The following is a 24,841-nucleotide window of genomic DNA, read 5'->3' as shown; positions in this document are numbered from 1 at the left end:
CAAATTTTGATTCTTGGAAAGATATTCAGAGTTGTTAATTTTGGATTGTGCAAAGAGTCAGCTGTGAGAGAGAAGCTGCATGAGCAGAGCTCAAGAGTTTGCTCTCCCTTTTGGGCTCTGATTAGCATCTCTTCTGAAGACAGGATTTTTCTGAGGAAACAGTGCACCACACTGAAACTCTTAAGAAAATGGATTGCCTGGCACGTAGTTTCTATTGCATGTTTCTGTGTGTACGGAGTAGTCTGCACTATGCTATGAGTAGAACCACACCGCACACCGGTGACATTTCTCTACTAAGAGGCCAGCCTGCTGCTAGTGGCATTTCTTTCAGTGCAAACACATGAGTCAGGTGTTGCAGTGGTATTTTAGCTTTCGATGATATTAAAGATGCAAAACTTTTACCTTGTGTTTAATAAATTAGCTGAGAAATGTTTTGGTTTTCTTCTTTATGTCTCTAGGCACTAGCTAAAGGTATGAAGTTCACATACATGTTATGGCTACCTAAATGAGTTGTAATACCTGCAGTGCATTGTAATGGGTATTTCAGTCTCGTGAGATCATCTAACCAGCCTTCTTTAAGCATTCTTCATACTCCAGTACTTCCAAAACTAATATTGAAAATATTCATCATGTCAACCATATTGACACTTTGCATCTGCAGGCTCTTGAAACCACCAAGTGCCGAAATACAGAAATATACTTTTTGTATGAAAGGTCATCTGCAAAAGACAGAAAATTGGGTCTGTTCCTTGCTCACTTTTTAATACCATCTGGAACTATAGCCTGAAAAAGTTTTTTGTCTGCTGTTTTGAAAAGTTTTGTAAGACAAAAAGAAGCGTAATTCCCATATACGCTGGAAGACTTACTGGAAAAACAATGAAATGTTGATGTTGCAAGAGCTGGGCAAAAACTGAGCAATATAGAGGGAAAAGGCATTTGTAAGACAGCTTAAAATACTTTGATTTTGTTGTGCTTCATTAACTATTGAGCTTCAGTGTCTACCATCAGAAAGACTGCTTTATTTAAATCTGAACTGCCATTCCAAAGTTTAGGTGTCCACAGCAGATATTATTTATCCTTTGCAGAAGAATATTCCTGATATTCCTAAAGCAAAATATGTCTTAAAATATGCATACAACACTCATGGATCCTATTAATAATAATAATATTCTATTACACTGAACAGGAAAGTAAATAATTTCTTCTCACAGTTCTTTGCATAAAACATCAGTGGCTTAAAGTTGAATAAAATAGCATATATAACAGAATGGACTTGTAACACATTTTTAACCAGAAACTTGATGTGATAAAACTCCACTGTATTAATGGAGATATATTTTATATAGATTAAATAAAAAAAAAATTTTGAATGTTTCCTTGTGGATGCATACGCTAGTTATGTAGTTAATTGAAATGCTAATGAGCTAGGGACCAGTATTTTACAATTCATCTTCCTAGACTATTCAAAATAGTTTAATTGATTTATGGACATTTACATAAAAGATAAGAGTTCAAATAAACCAATCCTTATGAATTTTTAAAGTGGCTCTTCTCATGGGTAACAAGAATCTCTTTTATTCTGAATGTGTTAAGTTTTAGCTTCTGCCTCTGCTGTTAAATCCTCAGTGATTAGGGATGCAGCAAAGTAACCTCTCTACAGAATGGCTGTGCTTGCAAAACACGGAGCCACTGCCATTGCCTGACTAACCTTCTAGAAAAAAAACATTCTTAAGTTTTCCTGTGATCTGACTTAAGGTAGTTACTTTGGTCTACTTCTTCATCCTCCCTCCCTGTGTATGTGAAAAACAAGCAATCACTGTCCTCTTCAGGACAATCTTATCTATATTGGAAACTGCTGTGGTGGCCTCTTTCAGCCTGCTCTGGTTTTAGACTAAATGAACTCCGCTTCTTCAGCCTTTCCATGCAGGTCATATTGTCCAAGTCTCATCCAGACTCTCTCTCATTTGTCTTTTTTCAATATAACGCCCACTTTGGCAGAGTATTTAATCTGAGGCCACATTAGCACCATTTCAAGCGAAATAATTACTTCCTGTGCCTTTTATGTATACCTGTATTACTATGCCCCTGAAGACCATTTGCCTTTTTAGCAACGTTGCAACACTGGAAACCTCAAAAGCTTAATGTTACTTACAGTGCCCAGTCAACGGCAATAATCAACGTGATGTCATCTGTCGGGAGCCCAACCGAGGTCAGAACAATGACCATTGTCACCAGGCCAGCTTGCGGGATACCTGCAGCACCTATGCTGGCAGCTGTTGCTGTGATACTTTAACAAAGAAAGAAAGGAATAAGCTTTACCAGTGATGTGTTGCTCTGCAAGTAACCACATCATGTTTCTACAGGAGCTTTCCTAAACAATAATCCTTCTTACACAAGCCACTGCATAGAAGTGCCAGTGTTTTGTGGACAGAAGCCAGGTCAGAGAGCAAGAACAAGCCAAACTGTTTGCCTAGTGCTAAATTCTCACCCTCTACCTTTGCAGCCTTGGCACTGGTGGGGCAGTTCTGTTATCTCTTAATACCACAAGTGCAGAGAAAGGAGGGCTGCCAGGCTGTGGGCTTCTCTGCGTTACGTCAGCTTCTTGGGGGTCATGGCACCACACAGCACTGTGTGCCATGAATCTGCCAGCACTCCTCATCACTGCTTCACCCTTGGCAGCAGAGCTCCCAGCAGACATCTCTGAGTCATCATCGGCAGTCCCTGTGCCAGGCAAATCTGCGGCTGGCTGCGGCTAGGGCCTTTAATGTCAATCCATCACAAAGAGGCTGGGCCAAGGGTGAAGTCCTTGCACAGCACATGGCTTTGCATACTTGGATCTAAATATGAAGCAAGCATGAATGTGACTGTACCTCTTCAGTTTCTGGAAAGTATTTTTACTTGACCTTCAGACCATTTTTTCAGCCAGGCAAGCAGAAATGAATGGGAGACCAGGGCAAGAGTGGACCTGGCAGGCTTAACATTTTTTTCATAATGCTATTTATAGGGGAGGGATTTCATTCCTTTTTCCAGGAGCAAAAGTGACTGGATATATTAATTTCCACCCATCTGGCCACTTCCAAGAGCTAGGCCATCCAGCAGATAGACAAAAAACAAATGTTGACAATTGTAAAAGGATGACAAGAAGCATATACTCTGATAATTCACTGTATTCATCAATCCAGAATTTCAGAGCTTTTGGCAAGCAGTTAAGTCTCATCAACGTCCTATGATGGAAAATGAGGGTAACAGTATTCACCAATATGGAAACTGAGACACAGAGATATCCAGTATCTTGCTCACAGCTGTACAGTGTACCAGTAGACCAGCATCAGTATTTATAACTAGAGCCCTTTCCTGCAATAAAAAAATATACTTGCATGTGGGTGTGATGGGGAATGAGAAAGACTTAAAACTATGTTTTGAAAAAGCCTGTATAGCATCCTAATAGCATTGTAATAGGCAGTGTACAAATAGAAAGGAAGGGACAGAAGCTCAGTATTTGAATAAGAGATAACCATCTGTAATGAACGTTAAAAGGTTCTCCAGCTAGTGTTATAAACTGGCTAGCTGGTTAGGACTGCTTCTGCCTCCTAAGTCAGTTCAGGCCACAGAGTCTCATGACTTAATTGGGAGCAAAACCTGGAGTGTTTAACTAACAATAGCAAGCTATTCCATTCAATTTTGACCTTAATGTAGATGTTTCTTTCTATGATATGCTCAATTAATGGGAATAGAATCTTTACTCTCTTTTTCTGCTACATCTAAGTTTGCATAATCACATTAATATAAACTGTCAACCTGGATTTTACAAACTATAAGCAAAGTAGACTGATTATTTTTCTAACATGTTTTTCCCCTCTGGCAAAAATATCCTGGCACTCAGGAATATTTGAATTTTAGATCTCCAAGTCCTAAAGTACCAAGATCTGGGGCAGGTTTGGCCCACAGAATACAGTTAGAATTTGGCTTCAGATATTCAAGGTCCTGAATCCACCATAATTTCCTATTTACCCACTTCTTTTGTAAGTGAGTCTATTTCTTTTCCTTTCTTGGATTTTTCCAGTCTTCATTTGTATTTTCCTTCTACTGTCTTTACTTCTCTCTGGTCCTTATGTACTAGCACTTAATATAGGGAGTGAAAATAAAGAGGTAAAATAGGGTTCTGCTAAGAGAAAGCTAGAAATTATCTTCTTTCCTTTCATTATCACCCTCCTTCTCCTTCATTTTTCAAATCACCATTCTCTACTTCAAGGTGTATATAATGTCTGCCCATGTTCTGGGCCATATTTTTAGACCACATACTAAAAACGTCTCCAAATTGAAAACCACCAGAGACTAAATTTTTGCATAGGGTCATTCCAGTAATTTTCAGAGAGAGAGCGAGCCTGAAGCAAGAGCTCATATGGGCACAATTTATTTCTTCTGTTTCGAGTCTAACCAGATCTTGCCAGAAGCCCATTAGCAAACCTCAGCTGTCATCTGGGGTTAGTTTCAGGACTCTCCTCTTCTTGTCATGAAGGTTTTCAAGTCCAGCAGAAGATGGGCAAGGTCCAGCAGAAGATGGGCAAGGCCCAGCAGTGTAAACAGGGCAGTGATGAGGTCACTGGGTGGGTAGGTAAGCAGATCTCAAATATGCTGCACAAGGCTCTGACTATGAGGAATGTTTTTCTAATCATTTGTTCCCTGCTGGAAACTTGCAGGTTTCAGTCCCCAAGGCATTCTTTGGCAACCACTGGAGTTATTCTGGCGGCAATTGTTCAGCTGGATCTTCGAGTCTTTTGGATCCATTACAGACCTTTCAAGGACAGAGTATGCAGCTATAGCACTCTCTACCCACTGAGAGCGTGGTTGTTTATGAAGTTTTCTCCTTTAACAAGCAGCAGAGAAGACATCTAAAAAATACCTGAGTGATATGGCATCTTCATGCCCTAATAGTAGCATCTGTTCTCCCTCCCTGTTTCCCTACTCTTCCAAGGTTTGTCAAAGAGCTTCCCAACACATACTAGTCCCTGTTATCTGATATAGGACTTCTAGTTTTGCAATTTTTTTAACCTTTTCCTCTCATGTAAAGATGCAAACCAGACTTAAAGTTGAAAACAATTCTGATGTTTAAAATAGTGGTTTAAACACCAATAATAATAGTAGAGTGTTCCAATCCTAGTAAACGATCAATAGGTTACCTAAAAGTAAACATTAGACAGTTATCCTCAAACAGAAACACGTTTCCTGATGTCCACCTGCTTCTGTTGAACAGTACCAGTACAATTTCTCTTTGTACGGTCCCTGATCTCTGCATTACTTAAAAATAACAAACCTTCGAGGAATGCATCCTTTGATAACAGCAAAGATGTGTTTTGTTCTGAACATTGCTACATACAAGAATCGTAGGAGTGTCAGACTCAACAGGACAAGCAAATTGCAGCATGTGGAATTTGAGGTTTATACCTTATAGTAATAATCTGCCCAAAGTCCAGCTCATAGTTGTTTACTTGCGCAATGAAGATGGCAGCAACCGCCTCGTAGAGTGCTGTCCCATCCATATTGATGGTGGCTCCCACAGGCAGCACAAACCTCGCAATCCTCCTGTCCACATGGTTATTCTCCAACAAGCACTTGAAAGTGATAGGCAGCGTGGCAGAGCTGCAAAACAGCAGAGAAGCACACACTGAATTATTTTTATTTCTGGGGAATAGAACGAATTGTAGCAAACCTTCTCCAGGCAGGGTAAATTTTACACTAACCATCTGAGCACTGTTTCTCATTCCTTGGTCTGCACGTGTACTCACTTGCCGTGTAACTTGCTCCTTTGCTTGAGGGAGGATAAAGACAGTTACATGTATAAATGCTAGAGTTAATGCAAATTTTGCTTCCCCAAAATTAAAAATGTCGTCCTCTCTTTCCCTCTTTCTGAAGAAAAGGGTCAGAAATCCCACAGAGGCAGTATTGTACACTCAAATGCAAGACAGGAGAAACACCCTGTGCAGCTTGTTAGTAAAATCTCTGAAAACTGTTGTGCACTCATGGTTTCTAAAAAAGTTTCCTTCTAGGTCTTCTGAAATAGAAAGCCATTTTTAAACAGCAAGAGTAACCATAAACCAAGGAAAGGTATAAAGCAAGAAAGGCTCTTAACTTACTTAACTGCCCTTAGGGAGTGTTCCAGTTCTCACTGCATATTGACAGTAATTAGATGACCAGTTTAGGCAATGAATTATAATGGCACTGAGAGTTTACAAGAGATTGGAATGCTGCTTGGGTTAAACGCTAAAACACCCCAGTGGGCAACAGCTCTGAGCAAGAAACTACTCCTTCTTTTACCACAGAATGTATTAATGCTGTAATGTCCTACCTCATATGTAAGAAATTTCTCATTTCTGCAAGGGGTTAGGCAAAGATCTTATCAACAGTATGCCTGAAAATAAAAGCTACAGACCAAGCTCCTGTATTCAGGAATATACAATCCCATTTCCTCTCTGGGACAGATCTGCCCATGTCCCTTGTGTGATCATGTAACAATCACATAATTGCAGGTCATATAATAATATGTACATATGAAAATGAGATATAAATATGTATGTGTGTGGAATAGTATGGAATGGAGTGGAATGGTATAAGACTGTTTGACAGGTATTAATTTTAAAATAAGCTTGACCCCTTCCAAACTTTAACCCTTGATTTCATACTCTAAAAAAAAAATCCTGATTTTTGTTTTCATTAACTGAGACAATTAATTAAATATTATCTGGTCATAAATTTCCTTATTTTCAATAAGATGTGTGCATTTTTAAATAGTAACATGCCTAAACATGTTTATCTTTATATTTTATCAGTCCTTTTGCAACATTCTGCATTTTACCATACAGTGTCACATTCACTAAAATGTCACAAGTAATTAAACTGCATTCAAGTGAGCAAGGGGATATTTTTTATGGCACGTCAGTTTGTACAGAAAATAAGTAATGCCACTGAAGAAAATATACAAATGGCAAAATATTTTCCTTGTTATGATACTCATTTTAATATACTGCTCAGTATCTGAGACTATTTAAATGATGTAAAATAGCAAACTCCTTCAAAATTATTCAAAATTTACTTCTCTAAAGACATAAGTAGTTATAGGGGAAATATTGGTACCATGATACTAAGGTCTTTAATGTTCTGTTCTCTTGTGATCTATGTGCCCCAAGTCATGAAATATAGACATCTTTCCACTAGTTTGGGCAGCTCAGATTGCTCAGTTGCTGTGTGTTGTGAGCCACACATCAGCAATGTGGCTCTGATACCTAAATCTTATAATGGCCATTATCTGTTCTTAACTGAAGATAACACATCTGATCTACAAATTCTTTCTCAGTAGTTAACAAATGACCTACAAAACCACAGACAGATTCTGAAGACTCTGAAATCATAACCCCAAGTTTGCAGGAATGCATTAGCAAAATGTTTCCAGGAGTAGGAGTTGTTGTTTTGTATTTGTGCAAGCTTTTGTTTGTGGAAAGTAACAGTGTTTGGAAAGGAAAAGTAGCTTCCTGCAATAGAAACACAAAAGAAAAAAGACAAGTCTATGTTTTCATTATGATATCTGTTTTCTATAACCTTATAAAGTCTGACTTGTGAATGATTACTACAGACTGGCAGTCACTGCCATGAAAATCTGGAAAAAAGTAATTGTCTAAGTATGCAAATAGACTGAAAGGGCAAGGAAGCAATAGAAATCTGATTACCTCTGGTGACTGGGGTATATTAAACTTTTTCATTCTGGCAGTCCTAATATTTAATCAATATTTACTTTGAAAAACAAACACAGTAAAGCATAACCCCCCAAACTACACATTAGATGTAATTTCTCTGTTGGGTAATGCCTATCATTTCTCACACATTCGTTTGTGAATGACTGAAATTCTCTACATCTTGTTTACCACAAAATGTTCATAAAATAAAAGGGTGAGGCTGGGGCTTACAGATAATGTAGCACTAAAACCCCTGGTGTAGCTGCAACTAGGAGAGGACCAGCATAGTAGCACTTCTAGATGTTCTTAACTATAGGCATGGCCAGGAAGCAATTACTAAACTTATTATTCACTGTCTCCCTTCCCTGCAGCTACTTCAGTTGTGGAGGGTTACTTGTTTTTAAAGACAGCCTTTCCTTGGCCATTTGGCTTTTCTGTAACAAAACCCCGTCTAATTTCTTTGTGGGAAAAAGAGGAGAAAAATGTAACCTTACAAGTCCTTTCCACCTTGCCCACGCTTTGACATACCAGAATTTTAAACCTAAATGTCTTCCTGTTCTGAGGGCAGAGAGCCAACCTGTGAAACATGCAAGTTTTAACTGACTGACATCTTCTGATTTGGTTAAGATGTGAAAAAGATTGTGCAAAACAATCCCATAATACCAATGGCACAACCAGCAAAATCTGTGCCTCTTTCCACTATTGTAAACAGAAAGTATGACACTATTTTTGCAAGAATTTAACTTTTAAACTTGTTCATTATCTCACAGAGTCAGGTATTTCTTTCATTTTAATTTTGTGCTGTTAGAAGTAAAATTTCTAGGGCACATAACTAGACGTTGGTTTTGTTGTTTATTAAATATTAAAGTAAAAAAGAAAATGGGCAGAATGTAAGTGCAATGATGATGAAAAACATTGTGCAAGATATTGAAAGGAAGCAAATTTCCAGATCACAGATTCTTTACCTTCCTAGCACAGGCAACTACTATATACAGTCTCACTCAAATTTATGACACTACATCTTAGAGCTAGTAGACTGTCTGTCCTAACTATTCCTATTGAAAGGCTTTCCAGAACTCACTGTTCAGATGAGAAATTCAATTTATGACCCAGATGTACTCTTTTCAATTTACACTAAATTTGTTTTTATGTGCTTTATGCATTTCTCCTTGCACAAATCAGTCCAGCTGTTGCAACACATATTGTTAGAAATCAGTTTTGTCCCCTCTCAGCCTGGATTGACCCAGTCAGACTTATTAAAGTCTTCTCTTACAAGATGGCTGCTTTGCATCCCATGTAAAGGTTACCCTTTCAGCACCTGTTTCAATCTGAATGAACTTTTCCTGAATACAGGCGACAAAAGTTATGTGGAGTATCCTAGGAGAGGTTGTCTTGTTCAATGATGGTTCAATTTTACTCATAATGTATCATCTGGCACATATCAGAAAATATGTGTCTTATTTAAGGGTTTGGCTGTTGGTGACTTACAGGTGGGAATGAAAAAACCCCGTTCCTACTGTCATTTTTTAGTTATATTAATATATAATTTCAATGGCTGAAGAAAAAACATTCTCAGACAAATACTTTGTTTTTCCAGTTAAATTAGGTGAAGTTTGTTTTCTTGAAAGCTGCTTTATCTAGTGTTAAACAGGGGAGCAGTAACATCAAAGCCTGACATGTAACATTTATTAGGAGGAAAAAATATTCTAAAGCACTGATCTTAATCTGTTAAGTCTTTTAAAAACTGTCCTAAAGCTTTCAGCTAAGAGGAGAGGTATCTTCTGCCAGCACTAACTCTAACAATTAAAAATACATTTTTAAAGTCTTATCTCAATTTTGGGATAAAATGCTGCAGCTGCAGAGACTGAGCATAAGCTAACGCTGGATCAGGCCAAGCTCTTACTAGTGCAAGCCACAAAGACAGCTAGTCACTGTGGAAGAACAGCTGTTCAGCCTGCTCTGTTTATCTTATCATTCAAATGCATTTTGATATTTGCTCCAAAAAATCAACAAACTGATCTCATCTCCCTTTTGCTAAATCTGCCTTTAATTTACACTGTGCAATAGCCAAGATCTTAGTGTTTCATAAGCAGCAAAACCCTTGAAAAACTCATGTTTTATCGTTTGTCTTCAGAGAAGATGAAAATTGCTTCTTTTGATGGGATGTACCACTGAGAAGCTGCTGCTTTAATTCATTAATGATATGGAAAGATGACCTAGAAAAATAAAATTCCCTCTTGTCATTGGAATGAGGAAAGCTAAAATCAAGAGGAATTTTGCCTGTAGGCCAAATACTGCTTTTTCAGCATGGTGAGAGGTGACAAGACCAGGGGCAGTGTGGGGGGAAGAAAGTAGCAAGTCAGAAATCCACACCACAGAGCAGGGCAAGGTGGGCAACAACAGCACGTGCTGTACACACCTTACTGATGTAGTAAAGAGGAGCTGCGTACATTGCTATGGATGCCTGCTGCTAAAGCCAGCCTGTACTGGGGCCAAGGGTTTGGCTTCAGGGGCTGGCTGGCCAGGTGACCGTTGCAGGGACTTGGTGCTAGTCATAAAGATCAAGTTCATTGCGTCCTAATTGATGCACTAAAGGAACAAGAGATCTCCTTTTTCTCTGTCCCTGCCTCTCCAGTAATATCTGTGCAAACCAAAATATTGCTGTGATTGAGATTTCTGGAGAAATATAAGGGGACTGAGAATGGGGTGCAGAACCTTTGTCTAAAGGGAAATGGGTTGAAATAATGTTCAGATTCAATAAAATCATTGTCATGAGATGGCTGTTTAGTGGCTTTCAGGTTCCCTTGTGTTACATTCTTGGGCTTTGTACATGGTATTGTTTTTGATTCTTGCAGTTTGACTTTTAGCTTAAAAAGAAATCTTTCCACAGGTGCAGACTAGGGGAATGAATATCAGGACACTGATCTGTGGTTTTCTTTCTATCTTTAGATGTAGACATGAACCGACACAGAAACATCTCCAAGAAACACATCAGTACACTTAAAACCAATTCTTTGTTCTCCTCTAAGATGATCTGAAAATCCAATACCCACATTATGAGTGTTATATAATGCCCCTGTGGCAAGTATTATTTAACCAGATACAGATGTGTTGACTGTCAGGAGAAGCAGCTCTCCTGTCCAGCCCCAATCATTTGTGCATGTTCTTTTGGCAACAGCTCAGTTATGTGCAGTATCCATTCCTTTCAGTGTAACAAAGGTGAAAAGTTCAGCTATCTGTAGACAAGGCAGTGCTATTTGAGCAGAAAAACATTACAAAACATGTTGGGCCTGTGTTGGATTTGCAAAATATACACGCTGTTAAGAAGGAGCAAACAGAGCTCCATCAAACATGTCCAAGCCCCAAATCTGTAAGTTCAGAGCCTTTCCTCAGGACTCACCTTAACTTTGGTGGTATATTAGCTTCTGACAATAAAGATACTAAATCTGGTAGCAAGTCCTGCTGGTGATTCTTGGCAGGCGAGCTGCCAGCTGGTGCCAGAGTTCTGTTCCCAAACTACACCCTCTCTGGGCCTATAAATATGTAATTACTCCTTGCACAGCGGAAAGGGAGAGAGCGCTATCTCAAAGTCCTCGATATCCCCAGGAGAGGGGGTCTCTCCTGGGAGTCGGAGCCCAGGAGAGTCAAAGTCAGCACAGGTTTAAGGGCAAGCTGAATTCCCTGGGCATTCCCCACAGTCAGCGGGCACTCTCACATCAGCTTGGGGTAAGGAAATGGGGCTGGAGAAAACCTCAAGTAAGGAATGGTTTACCTTAAAGAGACTCACCAGAGAGAGACGCCTCTCTCTCATCAGTTGAGATTTTTGCTTTAAAGCTATGCCTGATGCCTGCCTAACTCTCCTTACCATGCTGGCTTTTGGGGCTCTTTCCTAGGAGCCCAACCCTCCCAATGAGGAGCTGAGTTCCAAGATGAACCATAAGCATCCTATGTGGTTGAAAGTTGCCTAAAAGTTAAGCTTTGCAATGATGATCACTGATATGCAGGTCTTTTTTAGAAGAGTTAGTTCACATTTGCTAGAGAGCATGTGTGTTCTTTCCTTATGCTTCTACAAGTAATTGAGAGAAAAAAATAACTGATCTAAAAATTCTCAAACCAACCAATGTTGGACTTTCTCCAAGTAGTAACATAACTTAGGCACTCATGTAGAACAGGGAATCAAACCCCTGCATCCCTTTGTAGATCTGGTTGTGTATTTTGGTGACTACATACCATGTCTGACTTTTTGTTTTATTACTATGATTGATGATACTGGCATGGGAACATTTCTAACCTTGAAATATACCACAAGCAACCTGGACCTGAATATATTATGAACTGCAAAGAGGGCACTTCATGATTGTAAAGTGGCTTCGTACTCTCAGAGGTAGAGACAGACTAAGGAGATGAGATCCAATGAAGAAACAATGAACTGCCTTGACAGGAATGGGAGATCGCTATTTTAAAAAACACAAGCCCTGAAAGTTTCCAGACCGGTAAAGTACTAGTAAATTGGTTATATAATCAAAATGCAATGCTGATGCAAAGTAAGGAAAATTAAGAAAAGTAATCTGTTTTTGAAAATGGTGGAATATGTGCTGATCTTTTAAGTCTTGATTAAACCTCCCTTGATAAAGGGATCTATACTGGTGAAAAAGTTGATTATTTTTGTTGCTTATTAACAGAAATTAAAGAAAAGAAAAGGACAAATTCTTCTATAAATTCTAAAGGTCAAATAAAGAACAAAATCTCTTTTTTTTTTCCTAAAAAGAAAAAAAGTCAGATTAGATTTTAAAGAAAAATTATCTTTTTCTAGAAAAAGAGAATGAGTGGAATGGCACAGATTAAAAAACCTGAGTTGTCAGCAATAGAGTTCTTCAGAAACAGAATTCTTAGAGCAGCAGGGCAGATAGTCAAGTGTGTCAAATGTGAACCTGATGAGCCTTTTCCAACACTAACATCTTTGAGTGCAAAATTAGCATCTTACTTGAATCTGGGGATGTGATGACATCTTAAGCTACAAATTTTTTATGTTCTAATAAAAAAGCCCACCTTAATTATTTAAGCCTAATTAGAGTTTAAAACACCACCCAGCACATAATTTTTTCTTGATTTTGCATTTCACAGTATGTTGCTCTTTATAGGTCATTTTGGAGTGAACTGTTATATATGAAAACACCTTGTAAAATGAAACATAGTGGAAAGCCAACACCTTCCAATGGTACTGAAATAATCATTCCTGCCTTTCCTTTTTTTTAAATTCCTATACATTCCTTCTGCTCTGCTTACTCCTGCCCTAACCACTGTACATGTATTCATGAGAGAAACAGCCATCTGCATTTGACATTCTTGCCCCAAATTACCTTGTCAGACCTCACTAGAACTATAATGAGCCTAACCAGGCCAATGGGCTGGGGATAAAAGTTTTAGGCTCTTTTCCCAGGTCTGGCATATGTCTAGTACAACTTAAGTTTTCACCTTTTCATTGTCCCTTTAGTAAAATAGAGATTATTTCTCCGTTAGCATTGACAGTAATTACCACATTGCAAAGTAATGTTTTGTAACAAAAATAAGTTTTGCAGATTATTCATTATTCATTCAAAAATGAATGACATCAACTAATCTGAGTTCAGGGAAGTTACATTGTTACTTCTCCACGTTTTTATTTACTTAGACAATTCTCGGACAAGTTCCAGATTTCTGCAAAACTCACATAAGTATTTATCAGTGATGATGCCCTATGCAAAACCATACGTGCTGGTTACATAATGGCACTTATTAGGCTATTAAAAAGAAGTTATTTAAATTGATATTTGACTGCTTTCCCAGAGCTTTTTATCTGTATGTCATTCCTGCCTTTTCCTTCTGTAATCCCACCAATTACAAATGCACTTTATTTTTAAGTGGGTCACTCCATTTTAGGAGAGTTTACATGAATTCTTCCTCAAGGAGCTTGGGAAGTTATGGAGAAAAGTAAGATTAGAGGCACAAGGGATAAGAAGCTGGTACAAGGCTATTGCCTGAAAGGTTGTATTAGTCACCAGAGATGAACTTATTATATAACTTATTGTTAGATGAAAGAAGGAATCAGTATTTGAGTATAATTAGATTAAGTACTCCTGAATCATTATTGTTAATTAGAATAAATATTTTGAGGTTAATAAAATCCTTAATTTTTCATTTTTTTTTTTATAAATAGATGTGCCAAATTTTGTAGTAATTACTAATTTGAAGTCTAAATTAGGTAGACGAAATTAGGTGTTTGTCACTAGCTGTCATAATTTCAAAATCTGGATAAGAATTTAGTATTTTCCAGTCTCTCTGTAAAATAACAATAATACCTTTAAAAATCCAAATGCAAAAATGAGATAAAAGAAAGGTATTCTTTCCTTTCTTTAGCCCTCTTCCTTTACAGCTGACAGTAGAAATAATAAATATGTAAGATGTGCTAAAGAGACCTATTTACCTGGCATTTTGCACTTGTACTATGGCTTTTATTACTGCGTAAAAAGTGGTAGGTATAGCTGCTCTTGTTACTTCACAGTTACAAGCCTCCAGCCACAGATGCCATGAAACTGTGCTGTCATGATATTGGCTACATCGAAATGTTATTTTAGTTGTCATTCTTGTCTCCACTCCATGCAAGTCAATTCCAGCCCTTTCAAGCACTTCTCATGCACCAGTTTATCCGTGTTGGGAGTAACTTTCATAACCAGTTCACAAGCTGTTTCCCATTTTCACTGTACCTTTGTTCAGCTATGGTTAAAACACATTGTACTTCCTCCCTAAACAGGATGCAAAAAATATTATTCCTTGAGCAGAACAGCTAAATATTTTCCCAGTGCTGGACAATAGCTTGCAACCACAGTCTCTTCTTAATGTAGCAAGAAACAAAGACTAAGATGAGTAGAAAGGGTAAAATGTTTCCATATGACTGAACTAGGAGGTTCTCCACTAATACCAAAAATGAAGTCTGGACAAACTGTGTGTCCCTTATAAATATTAACTTTGTAGAAGCACAATGTTTGTTTTTATGGAAAAATACCCTTATTTCCTTTCTAGTCCTCTAAGAAAAAATATTGTTGTCCAATATTTTTTAAACTGAGGGAAAACAATGTGACAAACATTATTGTCAAATGGCTCCCACACATAACTTCCAAATGTTGAGACACATCTTTTACAAATATACCAGTGAATTTGACACAGGCCATTGTTCAGATCTAAATATATCTGCTCCAGTACAGCTATAGTGTGCTCTTCCCCAGAGAAAGCTGGAGTAAGGATCTAGCAAGTATTTTGTTGCATCTGTCTAGAAACTGTGTAATACCTGGAAGATGTGGCCAGAGCAATGAGCAAGGCTTGAAGAATCCCTCTGATGAAGACAATGGGATTCTTCTTGGTGATAAAGAAGTACATCATTGGCAGAATAAACAGACCATGCACCACCAGGCCGCAAACCACTGTAATGGCGTAGAAACCCAGTTTCTTCCCAATAGCTGAAGGGTCATCCATTTCTAAGATTTTACCAGCAATTAGGAACACAATTCCAAATGGAAAATACCTGAGCAAAAAGAAAGACAGTCATTATTAGGAGACAGCTCACTTCCATCAAACAGTATGAGCTGGGAAATCCTTCCAGTACCAGTGCAGTAACAGCAGCCTGTCTGGAAGCTACACAGCTGGGTTCTGTTGTTTTATCAGACTAAGGCCCTCTCTCTCACACTTGAGGAGTGTGCCCAAAGCACTGGGCTAAGCAATCTTTTATTTGGGGTACTCCTCAGCACAGCTGAGGTTATGGTTCTGGTCAGGAATGACTTTAAAATGTTTTGGTTCAGAAGGCAGCTCTGACTTTTTAGCTTACGGCCGGTCATTTACTGGAGAGAGGTGGAATGAATCCTAAGCTCCGCTCATGTGTTTGTGCTCATGTAACTGTTCATGGATTTTAGTTGGAAGCTGTTAAGTAAATGTTTATGTTGCCTTTGGAAGACATAGCAGAAACACCAACATGCATTAGACACACTCTTGGACTGCCTGGGAGTTTGATTTGGGGCAGATAGATAGGCAGAAGAATAGTTAGTTTCTGAACCCTCTCTGGACTGGATGTAGGATAGGTGCTTTTTCAGAACTGTTGTGCTTCTGTGCATGACTAGAGACAAAGCCATGGGTGCTGAAAGAGCTTAAGATTTAAAAAAAAATTAAAAAAATCTGGGGGCATCCAGCCATCTTCCACTTGCAGCTGTGCCATCTCCAGAGACTTGCGACTTCCTCCTCATCCTTCCAGAAATTACTAAGCCCTTGGACCCAGCTAACTAAGTGATCATTCCCTGACTCAGCTCAGTCAGACTGGACCAGGTAGCTGGAAACAAAGGCTGAGTGCTGGCAGTGGTATCCCCCCACATCGGGCTGAGCCACTCTGGGGGACCTTCTGAAGAATGGGGAAGATGCCAAGCTGATAGTTTTTGTTGTGGGCAGTCACCTACTGTTCCTCTGATCTTTGGGGCAGGTGGGTTGGCAGGTCTAGCTGGCTCTCAGTGTAATTTAGGATTGCTTTGAAGGCTTTTCCTAAGTTACATAGCCTAGGAGAGTTCATTGAGCAATATTCTGCTGACTGGAGACATCCCGTGTGCCAAGCACTGTGGGTGTATCATCTCCACTGTGCTGTTCAGTGCAGAGATAGCCAAGCTGGCAGCAACCACGCTAATGACAGTACAGTCATGTCAGCACAAGAGCCCAGCCCTCTCCTGAGCAAGCTGAAGCCAGACCAGTATTTCTAGTGGAGCAGTGCTGTAAGGGATGAGAGTACCAGATTGAGCACCTTGTCATGCTTTTTCCTTCTGTGGGCTGGATGTATTTAATCCCTCTCAGCCTGCCCAAGGATTGGCAGTGCCCTTAGTATATAAAGCACACACACACCCAGCTATACCATGTTTCATTATTTGGGAGTAATAACATAGAGTGCCTCTGTCAAAATGACAGTACAAGCCAGGGACAGCATGTGTGTGTATGTATCTTCCTCCAGACGCTGAGGCCCTGCAAAGTTAAGGATCATTCACCCTCATTTATTTCCCTGGAAATAAGTTGATGAGGTTTCTGTGCATCCTCTTCTGTTGAAATTTTCTTACTCTTTTAAAAAAATACTGATTTTCTTACTAAACCAGTTACTTACCAAACAGCAACTGCCACGATCTTCATGACCGATTCGTTTAAACACTGGCAAAAGCTGACCAAAGGAACGCCACTGTTCCCCATTCTTCCCAACATTATACCTGCAAACAAAGGCGTTCAGGTTCAATTTCTCATGTGCCTTCATGCAAAGTCCCAGTGCTTTCCCTCCCTGCTGTAATTGAGAATGAACTAAGTGGGAGATGACTGGATGCATATAGATCTTCTTGCTGTATAAAGAGACATGGTATCTGAAAATCTCACCTTACACAAACAGGAGAGTGTGGGGGAGCCAGGCCACAGCCTTGTGCTTTGGCTCCATACAGGGCGCTCTGCCCTAGCTGGGTGGTTTTTCATATGCAGTTCCCTGAAAGTTTCCCTGTGGAGGTACTTTTGTGTTATAGATTTAGCCCCCCTGGTAGCAAGCACGTTTGCTTAAGTATGTTTCATAGAGCCCTGAGAAGGATTTACCTGCTTAGAGGGATCCATGGAAGACAAACTGAAAAACATTTTTCTAGTGAAAGAAACTGTCTCTGCCTGTGGTTTGCCTTACTGCAGTGCACTGCATACAACTGGGCAGCATCCAAGAGACAGTCCCAGAGCAAAGCCAGTATTTGAGGTTTGTTCTGGTAACGGGCAGTTAGTAAGGGGGTTTCCATCTTATTTTTAGTAGTTATCTCTCTACATAATAACAACCAACCTTCATAATCAGTCAGGCTTTGCAAGCTTAGAGGAGATAAAGAAATGCAAATTCATGTGAAAAAAAGCCAAATTAGACTGTACAGACTAACCAGCAAAGAAGAAAGCAAACCCATTTACGTGCATCCACCACTCAGAAAGGAAAAGAATACAGCTCTGGGATGTGTCATCTAACCGTATATTCTCCAGACAGTGTTAGTTTCCAATAATGCATATAAATAGACATAATTTTCCTATTATATTAATTTTCTGCCATCACTCCCTGAAAGAATTGTAAGTGATTGAGCTAATTACTCAAGAAAGCACTTCAAAAGTGAGAGTGAGAGTGCCTTTGAACGGAGTTTAATGAGGAAGCAGGGGGCTATGAGTGGGGTGCTTGCTGCCACTTGCTCTGGATATGCAGTGTCCTTGCTTTGAGCAGAAGCCTGGGCTCTGTCCCTTGGAGCCCACATCTGCGCTTGCGAGCCAGGTCTCAGGCAGCACCGCTTCCAGGGCAATCCCCTCCTGAGGCAGGGAGGGAGGCTTTCAGCTGTTTTATCCAGGGATTTCACAATAACAGGTTTGTCAAGATGTGGGTTTGTAAGCCTGTTAATATTCATCTAAGCTATAACTTCTAGGTCAGAAAACAACACTCTTTTATTAAGCATGTTGCTCATCTTTGGTAATAGGACATTAAATATAGTTCAGCTCTTCTAGCCTGGTTGGTGGCAGTTTTACCAAGAGTCTTGGCTTCTAATTCTGTATAATGCCAAAAAGAAGAAATGCCTTCTTTTTCATTTTACAGGAATAACTGAAATTTGCTTTTTAAAACACTGTCCTACCTAAGCATGTGGCTATTGGTGGGGACAGACAGGGGAGCGAGCAGGACTGGGACCTTCTGTCTGCAGCCCTGATGTACCAAGTTCCATTTCAGTGCAAACATTTTCCTTGTAATGAATAAATAATGTGTGCTCCTCCAAGAAAAAGAAAGATCAGATATCTCAATGCTTAGCCACTGTCATAATCTCAAACAGAAATTCCTGCACACTGTGTGAGAAGAGCTAGCATAGCTAGTCACAGCTGAGCCCAGCATCGAGGTTTTTCATGTGTCTTGACCTCACACTCTGCCTGTCAAATGTTGCCCATTTTAATGCATGCCTGGCAAAGAAGTCCAGTCATTCATGCACAGTATTTATTCCTGGACTGAGATTACTAGGCAATTCACCTCCTGCTTCAGGAAAAGAGAGGTAGTTCAAGTCTAAATTCTTGTCCCTTTATGCTATTCTTATGCTGTTCAAGGACCTTAAAGAAGCTGTAATAAGAGCTCATACCCACCCTAATGCTGTTTTTGGCACACTATGCCAAAGTGGTGTAAAAAGACCTTTGTGCAAATAAGACTCAGCCAAAGTGAGCAAAACTGTTACAAAGCACCAAGGCCTGTATACATTTTTTTGCAGTAAGTAAAAACTTTGGAAGGATGCTCTTCTTTCGTAGAGATTGAAGCCACATGTCTTCTGTTTCATTGCTTCCATTCTTGGGGGGGGGGTGGGGGGTGGGTGTGCAGAAAGCTGAAGACAGTGATAAATGCTTGGCTGCATCCTTTGTTCAAAATGAGAGTCTGAAATAGTCACTGGTAGATGACAAGTTTTTAGGGTTTACTGTCTCAGGTTTGTTAATGGCTGATACAGTTCACAGGTGACCCAGCAGCCAGTACTACGCTGTAGGTGGCAATACCAGCAGTATATTTTCTGTACATCAGCCAGGAAGAAACCAGCTCTCAGCTTCCAACTCTTGAGCCCCGGGCCAGCAAGACTTACGGGCATGGTAAAAGTAATACATTCAGTTCTGGGAAGACAATGAATGATCCTCTGTGCTCAGAAGTATAAAATTGCCCTTGATCGTAATAAGCACATGTAATTAATTCATTCATATCCAATACTTTTTGACTGGAATAGTGTTTGCTGTGCCATTGTACTTTGGGAATTGACTATAAAATACTACAAATTGTGGGACAGCCAGTTTCCAGCAGTGTTGCATATGGAATACCACCCACTGGAGAAACTAAAAAAGAGAGACAAATCTGCTAATTCCAGGCTTGATTTTTGACCCCTTGTGCTGGTATGAACCATAGTATAATAAATACAGTCAAAGATGTTTTATGGAACTACCTTTGCTGACCAGATTAACTTCCAAGAATAAATTTAGATAAGGAAAATTTGATCAGCATTTTCTTGTAAAAATGATCATAACTTTATGATTAACTAGAGCATGTTTGTTTAAATTCCCTCTTCCAAATCCACAAACATAACACACATAGCACCATTGGGTTCCTCCAGCAAGTTAAACTGAGTAAATCAGCCAGACAGAAGCTCTTAGAGTCCACTGTGATAAGCTACTAGATGGTATATAAGTATCAGCATTGCATGATGGCAAAAATAAAATCAAAATGTTTTAATCAAAGAGAAGATCCACAGATTTAAAACTGACAAAACAATATACCTTCATAGCTCTCTCATTCAAGATATCACTGAGGCTCATTATCTGAGTTGGGTTCTGACATAGATAAGTGACAGTTATATTCTACACTAATAATGTGGTAAAATGTGACTAAGAATGGGTAAGAACAACAGACAGGGCAGGTTCCAGGGCTAAATTAATTTTCTGCCTGGTAGGGGGAACTTTAGCCAAGGAGTTGGTCTGGGAGCAGGTTTTTCTTGGACTACCAGCTGCAGGGGTGAAATGTCCAGCCATGAGAGTGGGGGGTGTCTCAGTCTGATGCCCCCTGAACCAAAAGCAGCACAGGAAGTTCTTTGTTGCTGTAATGCACCTGGAGCTCTGGGCATTAGAAATGTACTAACCTCTTGGGCTTTGGAAAGAAAGTCTGCTACAGACTTGTTTATTTCAGAATTTCTTGAAACTTTCTCTGGGACTTCTGCTACTGGCCACAGAGTGAAACAGAATATTGGCAGAGGGGCCATGGGTCTGACCTGGTATAGTAATTCCTACCTCCTCTGAGCACACTGTGTTAGTGTTTCTTACAGTCAGGAAAAAATGGTTCATAAATAAAAGCTCAACATAATCCAGAATAAAATTACAATAAAAAGAATATAAGTATATGCACAGAAAACAGAACTGCATGGAACAAAACTCATCAAGGACTTTGAAGACTTATATTTGAAAGGTTGGGAGAACAGCTCTGTAACAGTTTTGCCTTTTTCCCCACAAAGTTTAGATAGAAGCAGTTAAAAAGGGTGAATCAAGAAACCAAACAACCCAACCCCCATCTTTTTCTTTTAAATGGATACTTGGATTATTACAAACCAAACATGTCTGAAACCTACCCATTGTGGCAGAGAATATCACAATCCCTAGCACATTCATGCCATCACTAGTGCCTGGTTCTGATTTGTAAATCACTTCGGGGGGGGGAGTGATATCCAAGGCAAAATTCTGGACATTGGATCCATTCTCATCCTGGACTCCATATATTATAATGCGACGAGTGGTGCTTTCAGATGATGCTTTGTTAGATTTAATGATGGGAATACTCTTGGTGCGATACTGAAAGAAAACAAAATAGTTTCCATTATAATATTGCAGCAGGAATTAATAGTTTAATGACACCTCCTAAGTGCTCTGTTTCAACAATGCTGCATGTTCAAGGGACAAGCATGAAAAGAATGACAGCTCCTGTCCCAATGCTGCTAAATCTGTAAGAACAGTTGTTTTTCTGGAAAAGCATAACAAAATCAGAGTTTTGTATAGAATCAGAGAATAGTTTGGGTTGGAAGGGACCTTTAAAGGTCATCTAGTCCAGCCCCCAAATATATATCTATATAGATATATAGATATATAGATATATAGATATAATCAGACCCTTGTGCAGCAAACACACCATCTCCTGATAGAGCTACTTTCCTGTAAGACATAATGAGGAATGACTCCCTAGAGGTTCTGAGTGCCCTTCTCTTTGCCTCACCAGAGGTAAGGTTCCCATGAAATATTCCCCCAGGTGAAATAAGTAAAGTCATGCCTCTTGTTCACTCAGAACTTTTAGATGAGGTTTTCTGGCCAAATTCCAATCTGAGTAATTAGATACTTCCTAAATACATTATTTTGTTGCTTTAATTGGACATGGTATTCTGTTCATAGAATCATTTAGGTTGGAAAAGACCTTGAAGATCACTGAGTCCAACCATTAACTTAACACTACCAAGTTCACCGCTAACCCATGTCCCTAAGCTCCACATCTAGACATCTTTTAAATACCTCCAGGGATGGTGACTCAACCACTTCCCTGGGCAGCCTGTTCAATGCTTAACAACCCTTTTGGTGAAGAAATTTTTCCTAATATCCAGTCTAAGCCTCCCCTGGCACAACTTGAGGCCGTTTCCTCTTGTCCTATCACTTGTTACCTAGGAGAAGAGATTGACATTTCAGGTAACTGTAGAGAGCGATAAGGTCTCCCCTGAGCCTCCTTTTCTCCAGACTAAACAACCCCAGTTCCCTCAGCCGCTCCTCATAAGACTTGTGCTCCAGGCCCTTCATCAGCTTCGCTGCCCTTCTTTGGACATGCTCCAGCACCTCAATGTCTTTCCTGTAGTGAGAGGCCCAAAACTGAATATAGTGCTCGAGGTGCAGCCCCACCAATGCCAAGTACAGGGGGATGATCCCTTCCCTAGTCCTGCTGGCCACACTATTTCTGATACAAGCCAGGATGCTGTTGGCCTTCTTGGCCACCTGGGCACACTGCTGGCTCATATTCAGCCAGCTGTTGACCAAAGAGAATCATAGAATCATTTAGGTTGGAAAAGAACTTTAAGGTCATTATCATCATTATTCCTTTGCATGGTGTTACTGTGCACTGTTAAAGAGATTCCAGCAACTCTGTGACTGCAGTCCCATGTTAAGACAAACCATGCTCTAGGCATACTGTCATAAATTGTTCTGCTTCCCTACAGAACCTTTCTCAAGGTCCTCACAGATCTGCCCTCAGGTGGAGGTGGAGCTGATGTAGGTGTGCATGTCTATTCTCTAGTCACACTCTGCATTGTATGCTTGTTTATTTTGCCTTCAGATACCAAGGCTGCTGACGCTAATGGAAAGGGACTCATTAATGCTGAAGGTACTAGCAGTATCTGAAGTAATATGCAACGTCTGTATCTGGACTCTGTTTTACAAAGATACATGTTTTATGTGATGCTGGCTCATGTCTCTCATCAGTGGTAAAAGGAATATAGCCACTTACCTGCTTGAATGTGGCCTCAACAAGATTGGCTGGAAACATGTTCCTAAAAATGAACAAATAAAAAATAATTTCTATGGAGATGAAAACAACTTCTGTTTACTGTGTCTTGAGTCTCCCACAATAAATCAGTTATTTACCCTCCTAGAGAGCAAGGGCTGGATGGGTGCAGAAGACTGCCACTCTCTCCCACTCATGCCATACAGCTGTACCTGACTGAGCAAGGCTCAACAGAGAGACAGTTCCTCAGAATTAAAGTTTTGGGACTTGCTTCTAAATACCTGGAGTGAGACCCAGGAGCTCTAGTTTCAGTTACTGGCTCTGCCACAGTCTCCATATTGTAACTGGGGCAACATAATTGCTATCATTCCCTTCCCCATCTGTTAACTGAGGAGAATAATATTCTTTTATTCCATATTTTGTCTTCCCTACTTAGACAATGAGCTGTTCAAGACAGAGTCAGTGTTCAGGCATGTATTCCCGAGACCCCTGTAATCTACTTTGGGACTTCTAAGTATTCCTGTGAGATGACACATAAACTGTAGTACCTCCTGATACACTTTCATCACTAAAATTACAAGTGATGTAGACTTTACAGTGGTTTGGTCAAGAACAGTCTGCTTTTTAAAAAGAGGATCTTATTCCTGATTAAAAGAATTGAAATTAGAGCTGCAGAATCTCTGCTAAATTTTATTTTAATATATTTCTGAGGCTTCAGAACAAAGAGACTGAAGCCAGGCCAAGAGCTTCCTCTTTGCTCATGGCTGAGCTATGGAGGAAGACAATTACCATACACTGTGAGATCTGCAGCAAGACCAACAGATTTTTAATTCCAAAAGTTACTCTTGTTGTAATCTTTTCTGACTTTCTGTGTACCTCAGTTCATAACATTTCACCCAATAATGTCTGGAGCTAATTTATAACTTCTGTTTGAGCTAGATTACTACTTTGCAGAAAGACATTCAACCCTAATTTGAAATGGAGAGCACACCCTCTACAGGCTTCAAAAAGGAATCATAGCATAGTTAGGCAAAAAAGCTAAAAGGTCATATATTTCTATGCAGCATTTGGGAATCAAGATTTGTGTGATGATTCTAACAGGATCATTTTCAGAACTGGTTTATTTTGAGCCCAAAACTTCTGAACCTAGAGGCAGAAGACAGTGACAGCCTATGACCCAGTTATATGGTTTCATATACATAAATTCATGCAAGGAGAAACTCCTGAATTCTCTAACCAAAAGATTTCATTCAAAGTCCAGCTCAAGCTCCAAGACAGGACAACACCTAAGTATATGTGAAAAGCCCATTCTCATTCCAAAGAGAATTGCTATATATATGAACAGTTAAATGCATACTGAACTAAGACATTTTCCAGACCTGCTTTCCTCTTTGCAGCAGCAGCGTATGCTTGCTGCTAATGGAGTTGCAGCAAGAGCACACTGTGCAGCACTGGCTTAGAACAAACAATTTTATTGTTATTTTAAGTGATCATAATGTGACATTATGGTCACACTTAAAATTATGAGGTAGTATCTGTTTCAGTAGCATCAGGCACTGAGAGCAATTGCTACAAAGAGATAATTAATTATCCTTTTCAGGGTAAAGCAGAGGAAGAAGAATTTTAATTAAAGGGTAGTAGTACTGTCTAACGATTGAAACAGAAGATTGAAAATGCGAGGGTTTTGTTGGCCTGCTGTGTGAGAACAGACTAGTCACATAAAAGCATCATTGGACATTTTGGTAAGGCTGTTGTTTTTAGGGCAAACTAGTATTACACAGACAAGTTACTACCAGGCAAGATATGAGGTTGATATGCAGCATTTTAGTTACTCTTCTTTAACTGTTCTGGCCTTTCCTCACCGCAATGCAGGCAAGACAGTTCAGTTTACCTATCCCTTGAAGCTTGATTTGCTACCTGGCATTCCTGTGGGATAACGGCATACACTACCTGTGCTGCAACATCCCCTTCCATTCTACCAATCCTGCTTAAGAGCCCCAGGTATGATGATGGCTGTGTGCTACCGGGACGT

General features: G+C 39.7%; 1 protein-coding gene across 4 annotated transcripts in view; it reads right to left on the bottom strand.

The window, feature by feature from the left end:
* Positions 1-24,841, bottom strand: part of SLC1A7 (solute carrier family 1 member 7) — a 59,318-nt gene that overhangs the window by 5,064 nt on the left and 29,413 nt on the right. For all 4 annotated transcript variants that reach the window (XM_069788714.1, XM_069788713.1, XM_069788715.1 and 1 more), the window contains exons 4-9: positions 22,813-22,855; positions 20,906-21,125; positions 16,891-16,990; positions 15,052-15,285; positions 5,446-5,640; positions 2,153-2,287 (exon numbers count right to left, since the gene is read on the bottom strand). In XM_069788714.1, coding sequence (XP_069644815.1) covers positions 2,153-2,287; positions 5,446-5,640; positions 15,052-15,285; positions 16,891-16,990; positions 20,906-21,125; positions 22,813-22,855 — 927 coding nt within the window. The remainder of the gene's footprint in view (positions 1-2,152; positions 2,288-5,445; positions 5,641-15,051; positions 15,286-16,890; positions 16,991-20,905; positions 21,126-22,812; positions 22,856-24,841) is intronic.

The sequence above is a fragment of the Haliaeetus albicilla genome, chromosome 8 (assembly GCF_947461875.1).
Source record: "Haliaeetus albicilla chromosome 8, bHalAlb1.1, whole genome shotgun sequence".
Taxonomy (NCBI): domain Eukaryota; kingdom Metazoa; phylum Chordata; class Aves; order Accipitriformes; family Accipitridae; genus Haliaeetus; species Haliaeetus albicilla.
This window is presented reverse-complemented; position numbering and strand designations above follow the sequence as displayed.